We start from the raw sequence: 13,355 nt of genomic DNA, 5'->3' as shown, positions 1-13,355 counted from the left end.
GACCTTCTTTTTCTAATTGTCTGTCTGTCCGTCTGCCCGTCTATATATAATTCTTGTCAAATTTTATTAAAATGGAACTACAGTTTTAATTCGTAAGACGAAATATCTCTATCATGCCACAATAGATTGATGGTGCATTTAAAAATTTTCTTTATGGCCAATACTTAAATTGCAGCACTTACCAAGTCGGTTTTGATTTTTAAGAAATAAAACTCACTTTATTTTCAAATTTGAATATTTGCATTTTTTTAAATAACAGCAAAAAATTGTTTTTTATTAAAGTTTGTTCTTTTGTTATAATATTTATTGTTAATACTTAATATCAATTTATTATAGTTGCAGTAATTTTACAATATTTATTTAAATTTGTTATTTTTAGTTTGTTTATGTTTTAATGCATTTTTTAATAAATATATAAATAACAAATGAATTGAATTTGTATCATCAATATTTAAATGTTTTATGTTTAGTTTTACTTAATTTGTTATTTATTTGTACATTTATGTAAATAAAATAAATAGAAAAATATCAATTGAAATGCTAGATTAAATTTATTTATTTAAATATTTACTTATTTATTTATTTCACATGCAAAATTTGCCAGGGCATAAGTTAAGAGGAAAACTTTCATTTATTTATGTTAAACATATTTTATTATTTAGTTAAATATTTTAAAGTGTTAATTTTATATACAATTTAAATAACATAAATTTGCACTTAAACAATTAATTCAGCAAAAATAAATTAAGTTTATAGTTAAGAGTTTACAAATTGATAAACAAATGGCTAAATGTTAATTTAATTAAGTATTTTTGTTGAATTTATTTATATTATTTATTAATAGGTATAAGTATTTAAATTTAACTTACAAGCTCAAAGACAATTAATTCCCTAAATATAAGTATTGAAATTTGCTTTTAATTAAATATTGTTGCATTTTTACAAACGAGTATTGAAATGATTTATTTAAATACACTTTTTGTTAAATTTTTATACAATTATTATTAAATTTATTATTATTTTGTTATTTGTGTAAATATTAATTTCTTTACTTTAAGCGTATTGCCCTACCCCTTTTTAATTTACCAGACCTAGTAAATACTTGCAAACTAATCTCCTCCCTACGACTACTACAACTACTGCTCCCCGCCACCTCGGTTAGGGGCTACAACTGTGTTCGTTTCCCGTTCGTATTGCTGCCGATATCCATCACCAACGGATGACAGATTTCATAAACAGGAACTTTCAAACTCGTCTTACGGACCCCCAAACTATTCGATGAACTTGAATTTGTGGGTCCAAATGAACGTCATCTGTCGTTCGAACTCATTTCGGAATGATGCAACTCCGACTCATCGCCAAACGAATGGGCCGCTGCACTGGGTGTTATGCTGGGTGTACGTGCTCGTATGCGTATGGCTGACATATCGGAGCCACGTCTAGAAGTTTTCATATTGATACTTTTGCCGGAACAGAAGCATTTGCATATGATGCGTTTAAAGGCAAAACGGAAATCCTTAGAGAATAAAGCATAAATCATGGGATTAACAGCGGAATTGCAATAGCCCAACCAAAATAGTACGGAAAATAACAAAGGATCTATACAATCTTCACAGAAAGGCCTTATAATGTACATGGTAAAAAATGGCAACCAACAGAATATAAAGAGACCCACTATAATGGCTAAAGTTTTGGCAGCCTTTGTCTCCATGCGAAACCTTTTCACTTGGGCTTTAATATTTCTCTTGCCCATTTTCTTATTGGGTCTATTCTGTTGATGTTCACTAGTATTAGAAGTTCTTCTCAACATATCCGGCATATTTTTACCCACTTGCAAATAACAACTACTATCGTGTTGATGCTGATGTCTATATAACTGGGTCTCATTACAATCCCGTCCATTATGTGAACCATAGTGTACGGCAAACAACATATTACCACTACTAGCCGATGATGCTCGATGTTCTCTTCCTCTTTCGAGATGATGTATGCTATCATGACCATGTGCTAATTCCGAAATATTATCATTCGAAGGATAAGAAACGGAAATTTTGATTTTATCATGATTATTATGCTGCCTACGGGTAGAGTATTTACTTAATCTCTCGGGAGATGGTGTACCTAAAGTCGTGGTAGTACTTTGTGTACTACCATTGCTGTGTGTGGAATCGTGTTGATTAGAACCTCGTCCCCGATGGATTCGTAGAGTGAGTCGTTGTTCATCGAAGCGAGAGCCAATACCCTTGGAGCCTAGAAGAGAAACAAGTAGATATCTTTGTGAAATTCTTAGTTAATAAATGAACATTAAAGTGTATATATTATGGTGGATCTAAAAATTAAGAATTGGGTTTCAAACATTAATTTCTTTCCATAAAAATGTATTGCTAAGAAAAATGTTTTAGAAAATGTTTAGTTGACATTAACATTTTAATGAAGATAAATCGCTAACACGAATCGAAACTGAGAGACAAAACAAGTCTGGGGGTCTACATTGAAAACCTGGAAACTGAGATATACTACTGCTTCCATTCCATTAATAGATCAGTATATCTACCAAAACTTTGCATGAAAAGAGCCCATGCAAAGAAATAAATCGCTTTTTTAAAATTTCAACAGAATACTTATTCTTCTAATAAATGTTTTATAGAAATGTTATCGTTGATACGAAATATCACTTCCATTCTTCGAAATAATTCCATATGCCTAATATCTAACTCTTCTATTTTAATTAGCTCAATGATGCTACCAATTAAAGTTTATCTATTATTATCCTTTTAATTGTCATAACAACAAATAACATAAATGTCAATTATTGTTATCTACTTATCTCGAAAACATTTTCTAAGAACTTGTTAACATTTACTTAGAAATCCAATCACTCACACTTTAGAGACAAACACAACAAATTTCTAAATTAGTTGTCATATTCTTTTACCTTTTTTCCCCATTAACAAGAGTGTTATATTCGACTATGCCGAATCTTATATACCCACCATCAAACCGTATGCCATAAAAGGAATGCTCTCCTATAAACATTAGGTTGATATTTGAAATAGGGCTTAACAGCCTGTTTTTCTAAAACAATTTAGTTCTCACACGAACATTTCATTTTATTACGATCAAGTTTAAAATTAGGTTTTTATAAAACATTTGAAAGTTTTCGTTTAAAAATGTCTAAAATGAAATGAGCTTTTTCTATCGTAACAGAACATTATTGCCTACGTATTTCATTTCTGAATTTTTAAATATTTGTTCATGTAGTAATAAGGTGTTTGGTGTTAACCCTAAAAAATAAACAAAAATAAAATAATTTTAGAAAAAAATTGAAATTATGAAAAAAGGTTTTTTTAAAAGCAACATGAAAATTGTATGCAATGTATCAAGAAATTTAAAGGTTTGTATTGCGAATTACATTCTGGTTCAAATGGCCACATATTATTACGTATTTTGGTAAAATTTTCGTTGTTTTTTGGGCAAACGAAAGGCCTTTGCCTATCGTCTATTTCTGACATTTCTTTCGTTTATTACGAACGAATTCATTTTCTAAAAACCAAAAATATATGGAAAAATAAAGCTCTTTCGTTGTCACTCACATGAAAATTTATTTTTTCGTTACAAAAACGTAAAGCCAATTTCGTTCGTTATTTTTAAGAACGAAGACAAATTTTCATTTTAGAAAAACAAGCTGTAAGTCAATTATGGACACATCCCATTCGTATTAGAGATTTGTGCTCGTAAGGGGTAGGGTAAATTATGGACCGACCCTCATAAAATTTGGTAGAGAGAATTGGACTCATATAAAACCTATTTATGTCGAATTTCATCGCTATACTCGTATTTTCAAGCCAGTAGTGAGTGGTAAAGTCATTTTTTGAGGAGGACCTGTTATGGGGACTAGGGTAAATTATGGACCGATCCTCATAAAATTCGATACATAGATTTTAGCTCGTAATAAACTTACTTATATCGAATTTCAGCACGTTAAAGTAATTTTTTGGAGGAGACCATATATGAGGGTTAGGGTCAATTATGGACCGATTCTCATAAAATTAGTACCAAACAAACCTTATTTATAAGAAATATTTGTGGAAAATTTCAACTGTCTAGCTCTTTCCGTTCGGACTCTATCGTGTTTTCAACAGACAGACGGACGGACAGACATGGCTAGATCGTCTTAGAATTTAGTAAGGACAAATAATATATATACCTTTATGGGACTATGATTAATATTTCGATGTGTTACAAACGGAATGACAAAATCAATATACCCCCCCCCCATATTTTTCGATAGTGGGTATAAAAATAATCAATAATTTGTTGTGTGTGTGTGTGTTTGCAAACAAAACGGGGGGAAACTAAATAAAATATGCACTGATTATGTGTAAATATTTGATTATTATGTACTACTCCGCCAATTGTGTAATCACAGTTAACTAAAACTGAAAATAGTTTTAGTAGTGATAATAAAAATGGTCATGCTATTCCCACATACCAACAACCTAAATAGCAGGATTACGGCTATAAACAATAGTAAATACACAAACTAAATAATAATAAACTATTTTTATTTAATACATATTGTTGAAGCAATTAAATGCCACAAGTCAATAGAAATATGTACATACATATATAGGAAAAATACAAATACATACATATGTATAATAAAAAAAAATTATAAAAATGTTTTATAACCCGGTAGTTTTAAAAGCAATAGTAAAGGAATTTCCTTTAGATATAATATTTTCTACTTGTATGTATATACATGCATATAAGATACTTATATATAGTGAGTTCGACCGAACTTCTTTTTTTAAATCTTCATTAATTCTATTAGACATCCATTCGAGAAGATTTCTTTTAAAATCAGCAAAAATGGTTTATCAAAGGAGAGATGAGAAAAGAAGAAAGTCATACCAAACTTTTTGCTGTCGTAAAGAAAAAACTAAATGTTTAAATGATCTTATAAACAATCTTCATCAAATATTAAAAAAAAAATTCAAAATCATTTTCAGTTATTCCTAAATTCTAGTGTATTTCTAAAAATATAAGAATCATACTTTATCCATATAAAATTTGAAAAATTTTTCCCTTTACTGCTGGTTTAATGGTCATGTGTACATACATACATATGTATGTACATTTACAATGACATATGTAAGTCTCCTAATAAGTTTAACTTATTTCTCTTTAGTTAAAACAACAATAGCAACTAAAAATAACAAAACAAATAAAACATTAACAGTAATCCATCTTCCAATACCACTCAAAAGAATAGAAACCCAGTAGCTTGGAAAATGTTAATGTATCCCCTTCGTTAAGCCGGCGAAATGTTAAATACTTACTTTATTTGAAGTTTTGAGTATAGATATGTACATTAATATATCATAAGAATGCTTACATATACAGATCTGAAGATGTAATTAATTCTTTAGATGTATAGAAGATATCATAGAAGGTATTAATTGATCTTGCAATATATGATGCATCTACACATAACTATGAAGTATAAATAATTAAATTTTTTATTGGTTTAAATGATAACCTCTCACTAATTTCCTGAAATGGTAAATAAAAAACAGGTTTTTAGATAACCGGATAAAATCTAATCCAAACAGAACTATGGGAAAATCCTACTAATAGTTACACACATACCTACCGAACAAAACCAACAAACCACTAATACATTTACAACGATTCTTAAAGCATTAAGGACCAGCTGTAGTAATGTTTGTATTGGAGTGTTAATAAGTGTGTGTGTTTGCGGGTATTTTAGATGTTGTGTTACATAATTTTTTATAACAATTTTAAGAATTCTTATATATGTATAAAGAAATCCACAAGCCAAACAAAACTTCAATAAAACAAATGGTAAAGAAATCGAAATCAAAAATGGAACAAATATAAATTGTTGTTTTGTGTGAAATGAAAGTGGAAATACTTAATAAGACCCAATGGACGTAAGAAGACACAAACATGTTTGAACATATAAAAATTATAAAAATTTCGATAAAAGTACGTAGATAAATTGATAATTGAACTAACTAACTAACTAACTAACTACTAACTAACTAACTAACTAACTAACTAACTAACTAACTAACTAACTAACTAACTAACTAACTAACTAACTAACTAACTAACTAACTAACTAACTAACTAACTAACTAACTAACTAACTAACTAACTAACTAACTAACTAACTAACTAACTAACTAACTAACTAACTAACTAACTAACTAACTACTAACTAACTAACTACTAACTAACTAACTAACTAACTAACTACTAACTAACTAACTAACTAACTAACTAACTAACTAACTAACTAACTAACTAACTAACTAACTAACTAACTAACTAACTAACTAACTAACTAACTAACTAACTAACTAACTAACTAACTACTAACTAACTAACTAACTAACTAACTAACTAACTAACTAACTAACTAACTAACTACTAACTAACTAACTAACTACTAACTAACTAACTAACTAACTAACTAACTAACTAACTACTAACTAACTAACTAACTAACTAACTAACTAACTAACTAACTAACTAACTAACTAACTAACTAACTAACTAACTAACTAACTAACTAACTAACTAACTAACTAACTAACTAACTAACTAACTAACTAACTAACTAACTAACTAACTACTAACTAACTAACTAACTAACTAACTAACTAACTAACTAACTAACTAACTAACTAACTAACTAACTAACTAACTAACTAACTAACTAACTAACTAACTAACTAACTAACTAACTAACTAACTAACTAACTAACTAACTAACTACTAACTAACTAACTAACTAACTAACTAACTAACTAACTACTAACTAACTAACTAACTAACTAACTAACTAACTAACTAACTAACTAACTAACTAACTAACTAACTAACTAACTAACTAACTAACTAACTAACTAACTAACTAACTAACTAACTAACTAACTAACTAACTAACTAACTACTAACTAACTAACTAACTAACTAACTAACTAACTAACTAACTAACGAACTAACTAACTAACTAACTAAGAAATAACAAAGACATTTGACATAAAGAAAACCTGATATGGGCGGATAGGATCAATTATGAAATTTGCTAAAGATATTTCATAACTTACGTGTAGTTTTATGCTAGTTGTAAGCGTTAATGAGATTTTTTGATGGGTCCTTATAAAGGAGATAGGATCAGTTATGGACCGGTCCTCATTAATTTTTTGTTGATGTAAAACTTGTTTGTGTTGAATTTCCTTATAAAGGAGATAGGGTCAGTTATGGACCGATCCTCATTAATTTTTTGTTGATGTAAAACTTGTTTGTGTTGAATTTCATCACTCTACTGATATTATTAAACCAGTTATGAGCGTTAAAGTGAGGAACTAATATGGCCTCAATTCTAGTCAGATGTCCACCGTACATTAAAATATAATTTTTAGTTGTATAAAACTAAATTTAGCAAAATTGTATGACGATTGCTGTATAATTAACTAATTTTTATTTCTTAAACTGTATGTCTAGGACACTTGTTTGGGGCTTATGCGAAATCAAGGACCGATATTGCTTATTTTCAATACAAAACAAACCATATCAATAGGCAATCACAGAAAAAATAGACAAACTTTTTTTCAATAAACACATGTTATTAATAAATATTACAAAATTCAATAACAAAGCTCATTAATTTAATAAATTTTTTATCAATACGGCAAAATTAAAAATATTACTCAATAAAAAGTAGTTGATAAAGAAATTATCGAATTTCCTCATAAATTCAATAAACAATGTTGCAAAATTAAATAATTTGTCTAATTTTTTGAATTTTGACGGTTATTTCACGTTTTTTCATTCATTTTTTTGCCTTTTCTGTAAAATAAAATATTATTTGGCAACAACAACAACCTAGAAACAAAAAATTCTGCATTTTTTTTCAACAAGGAAGAAAAATAACGGTTATATTTTTTGTTTTGCTTCTGCTTTTTGCAAAAAAACCTGTTTCTTAGAGTATTAAGAATCATGAATAGACAAAACAATGTAGTTATACCCTACACCACTTTAGTGGGGAGGGTATATTGGGTTTGTGCTGATGTTTGTAACGCACAATAATATTGGTCCTATACCCACCTTAAAGTATACCAATCGGCTTAGAATCATTTTCTGAGTCGATTTAGCTATGTCCGTCCGTCTGTCCGTCCGTCCGTCCGTCCATGTAAACCTTGTAATCAAACTACAGGTCGCAATTTTGAAGATAATTCAATGAAATTTGGTACATGATCTTCTATTGTCTCAGGAACGAAGCCTATTGAAAATGGTTAAGATCGGTCCATTATTTCACCTAGCCCCCATACAACTGAACCCCCCAATAGGGCTTGTAATCCTTGTAATCAAACTACAGGTCGCAATTTTGCAGATAATTCAATAAGATTTGGCCCATGATCTTTTATGGTATCGTAGACGATACCTATTGAAAATGGTTAACATCGGTCCTTTATTTCACCTAGCCCCCATACAACTAAACCCCTCGAATAGGGCTTTTAAAATTTGTAATCAAACTACAGGTCGCGATTTTGGAGATAATTCAATGAAATTTGGCACATGATCTTTTATGGTACCGTAGATGAAGCCTGTTGAAAATGGTTTACATCGGTCTATTATTTCACCTAGCCCCCATACAACTGAACCCCTCGAATAGGGCTTTTAAAACTTGTAATCAAACTACAGGTCGCAATTTTGGAGATAATTCAATGAAATTTGGCACATGATTTTTTATGGTACCGTAGACGAATTGAAAATGGTTACCATTTTTGAAAATGGTTACCATCGGTTCATTATTTCACCTAGCCCCCATACAACTGAACTCCCGAATAGGGCTTTTAAAACTTGTAATCAAACTACAGGTCGCAATTTTGGAGATAATTCAATGAAATTTGGCACGTGATTTTTTATGGTACCGTAGACGAAGCCTATTGAAAATGGTTACCATCGGTCCATTATTTCACCTATCCCCCATACAACTGAACCCCCCAATAGGGCTTTTAAAACTTGTAATCAAACTAAAGGTCGCAATTTTTGAGATAATTCAATGAAATTTGGCACATGATCTTTTATGATACCGTAGATGAAGCCTGTTGAAAATGGTTTACATCGGTCCATTATTTCACCTAGCCCCCATACAACTGAACCCCTCGAATAGGGCTTTTAAAACTTGTAATCAAACTACAGGTCGCAATTTTGGAGATAATTCAATGAAATTTGGCACATGATCTTTTATGGTACCGTAGATGAAGCCTGTTGAAAATGGTTTACATCGGTCCATTATTTCACCTAGCCCCCATACAACTGAACCCGCCGAATAAGGCTTTTAAGTTCATAATTATGTTTAATATACTCATATCTCGGCAAAAAGCTGCAATAACCAAGTTGTATACAAGACGAATTCCATAATAATAGGTTCTCATATGACCCTAGCCCCTATGAAAAGCCCCATCAAAATTTCACTTAAATGTCCCCAATTTTATTCAACAATAAACGGCTTAAGTATGTATATCTAAGGCAAGGTACAATTCAACTTAAATGCTTTATTATGGCAACTAAATCACATTATATTTTTGTCAAAGGTGTAGGGTATTATATGGTCGGCCTCGCCCGACTATAATTTCTTACTTGTTTTTGTTTCTTTTGTTTTTAGTTTATGATTAATTGACGTTTGATCTTCTTAAGTGAAAGTGTTTTATATCGTGCGTGTGTAAAAAAGTTAAATAAAATTAAAATATAAATTAAACTAAATAGTAATTAAACTATGTATATAATTACATATAATAGTTATATACATATATAATAGTTATATAATAATTTAATTTGCCAAAATGGTTAGTATCAGTTGTTTTATGTGCAGTGACGTTTAAAATTACACTATACTCCTCCTGGAACAGTGTGTACTAATACATGTCTTATATAAGATAATATGAATACAGTTGTTGACAACACTCTACTTGACTTGTTAATCGAATGGGATTTGGAACATCTTCATAATCATTTTACTGGTAAGAATTTTCAACTACATTGCTAATATAAATCGAACTACACAAAATAATGCATACATTTCTTCCAGAACATCGAATAACAACTAAAGTTTTAAAAATTTTAAATCCTGACCACATACGAACACTTTTTCAAGGTCTTGCAGTCGGGGACCAAGCTCTGTTTGAATCAAACTTAGAAAGCTGGAGAAAAGATGCCTGTGGTACATTAACAACTTTCCCACAAAACGTAATCGCAAAACAAGCAATTTCTTCTGTATTGACCATGCTTCAAAATACAAAAAATAGAAGATCAATTTTACTGTATTATGAGGAAAACAAAATCCTTCACGAAGAGCAGAGGCAGTTGCTTATTAAAACTATTGCAGCTTATATTGAATCCAAGGATATGACTTACTCGATGACCGATTGTAAGGAAATGGAAAAAGAAATATTCTCCATTTTTCTCACCGAAAAATTGGTAAGCTTTATTTCTTTAGAATTTTCACAATTTATTCATGAGTTTTTTTATTTCAGGAATATTACAACAATGGGAAAAGAGGAAAGTTATATTCCAAAATTTATAATTTAAAAATGCTTTCAAAACAAGTTCTTCAACCTAAAGAGCCTGCTCAGGAGGAATGTCATCAAGAATATGGTATAAATACATATATTGATATAGAAATACTTATAATAATAATTATTTTTTTTAGTTTCAGAATCAGATGCCAAATATGCTGTTGAAAATCTCCGTAGTAAAGGTATATCAGCTGACGATTTCGATATCTTTTGGAGAAAGTGCTCGCAATATAGATTTAAACAAATGATAGAATCTAAGTCCACTGCAGATATCTTACATGAATGGCCGGAGTACACAAGACCTTCTGGATTCCAGCTGGTAAGAAATCTAAATTTAATAAATATGTAAATGATCAAATTTTAAATTTATCAATGACAGAAAAAACAATGTATATATTAAACTTTGATGAATTTAAAATGTGATTATGTATTATATATAGTATTGATAACTTTCAGATTGATATTGACTTCCATTTAAAATATAAGGATGCTATGTATTTGACATCAAGATGGAATACATACGAGAACAAATTGTTATATTTGCTGACAACAAAAATTACCAGTTCTTTTGTATCACAACAACTAAAAACGTTAACTTCATGCAATCAAGGTATCAAAAAGTTTTTGTTTGTGCTATTATTTCTATTTAAAGACTTACCCCCTTATTCACAAACAAAATTTTTATTTTATAAACAGTTTATAAATTAGATTTTGTATGGAAATTTTGTTTTAAAAACCTTTTATAAAATAAAAATGTTGTTTGTAAATAAGGGGGTTATTATTTTCAGAATCAAAAACGTTTGGAATAATTTGGAATATAATGGATGAAAAAGGGGCCAAATTAAAGAAAAAATTTTCAGTGTCCGATTCTCAAGAGGCATTCGCTATAATTGCAAATACACAACAAGAACTTAACGTTAAGCTAAATTTGTTAAAGATTCAAAAATTAAATATACAGCCAAAACTTTTAATTATTATTTGTTTTAGATGTAAAAGAAATTTTTGTGTACTTCGATGACATAAAATATCCTATGTGTAGAGTTTTAACAGCTGTTGACATATTATTCAAAAATTTTTTTGTTTTCAATTTGGAATTTCCCAAAGAATCAGAATTATTTTTCAATTTCTTACAAGTATTTTTTTATGAAATAAAAACAGATAAAAAATTTACAAAAATTTTTACTATTAAAAATGAGATTTTAAATCTAAGTAATTTGTAATGTAATTTAGTTAAGATAAACTCATAATATCTATAGTACAAAATTCTATATTATGTTTCGTATACATTTTTGAACTAAAAAATAAAATTGATTTTGTTTTTTTAATTATATAAACTCAATTTTATGTACAAATATCTTAAATTATATATATTTATATTGAATAAACAGCAATATTTTGATTTAATTTAAAATAAAAAACTATAAAAATTTAAAAGCATTTTATTTAAAGAAAAAATATTTGAAATTTGGAATAAATTCAACAACATTTTTGTTGAATTTGGGATAAAATTCAATAAAATTTTGATTGCTTTTCTTTTTTAATACAAGCACAACATTTGTTAGTTCAAATATTATTTTATTGAATTTTTTTTATAATTCTAACAACAAACTTTATTGATTCAAGTAATATTTTTATTAAAAAATGTTAGATTTGCAACAAAAAAATTTATTGTTTTAAGTAAATTTTTATTAAAAAATATTGTTTTTTTAAAAATCATAATTATTGGTTTAAATACTTTTTTATTAGTTATTGCCTAAAATTTCAATAAAATATTTGTTCAATCTGGAAACATACCTTGGTAAAGATATGATGCATATCAATAAAATGTTTTATTAATTCAATAACTATTTTTATTAAGTGAAAAAATTACGAATATATTACAATTTAGGTCATTGGTTTTGCGAAAATGTTGATCACAGGAAATTTGAAAAAAAAAAACAAGTTAGAGTGCTATATTCGGCTATGCCGAATTTTAAATACCATCCACCAGCAAGCTACTTTTTATTGAAACACATTTAACTATCTAATTTTTAGATAACTTGGCAAAATTTTTGTTTCCTTATTGAGGGTACTAACATTTATGCATATGTCAAACTAATTTTAATTAGGTCGAGAAAAATGTATATTAATAGGCCAGTTTGAAAACATTTTAATATAATGATTTATCTGTACACAGAAAATACTCATTTTGAATTTTATCCGGATATAATCATTTAATTACGAATTAAGTGAAAATCACTTTTCAGAAGTATATCTTATATGGGAGCTAAGACAACCTATGGACTGATCCGGAAGAAAAAATCCGTAGAATGATTTATATATACAAAATACACATTTATGTCGAATTCTATCCCGATAACTTTGATTGTTAATGTGCATTTGAGTAATTTTCGGAAATGGTCCTTATATGGGAGTTGTGACCAATTATCAACCGATAAGGAAACAATTTCGTATAGTGATTTATATGCCAAAAAAAAGTTCAAGTCGAATTTTACTACAATAGATTTATTAATTAATGAAATATGTGCGTTGAAGTGATTTTTTTGAAGGAGCTATTACCATATATGGAACAATACGGAAAAAAATTGGTAGAATGATTTATATGCTCACAAAACATATTCAAGTCGTACTTTATCCAGATAGCTTTATTATTCAAAGAAATATATGCGTTTAAGTGATTTTTGTAAGTGGACCCTCTATGGGAGCCTATCCGGAAAAAATTTCGTAGAGTGATTCATA

General features: G+C 28.7%; 1 protein-coding gene across 1 annotated transcript in view; it reads right to left on the bottom strand.

The window, feature by feature from the left end:
* Positions 1-500: 500 nt before the first annotated feature.
* LOC119604047 (octopamine receptor Oamb) overlaps positions 501-13,355 on the bottom strand; it is a 178,542-nt gene continuing 165,687 nt past the window's right edge. The window contains exon 7 of the mRNA XM_037956400.1: positions 501-2,250. Within this exon, the coding sequence (XP_037812328.1) occupies positions 1,310-2,250 (941 nt within the window). The 3' untranslated portion in view covers positions 501-1,309. The remainder of the gene's footprint in view (positions 2,251-13,355) is intronic.

The sequence above is a fragment of the Lucilia sericata genome, unplaced genomic scaffold (assembly GCF_015586225.1).
Source record: "Lucilia sericata isolate MDLA Ls3-8-SP2 unplaced genomic scaffold, ASM1558622v1 Contig000356F_arrow, whole genome shotgun sequence".
Classification (NCBI taxonomy): Eukaryota; Metazoa; Arthropoda; class Insecta; order Diptera; family Calliphoridae; genus Lucilia; species Lucilia sericata.
This window is presented reverse-complemented; position numbering and strand designations above follow the sequence as displayed.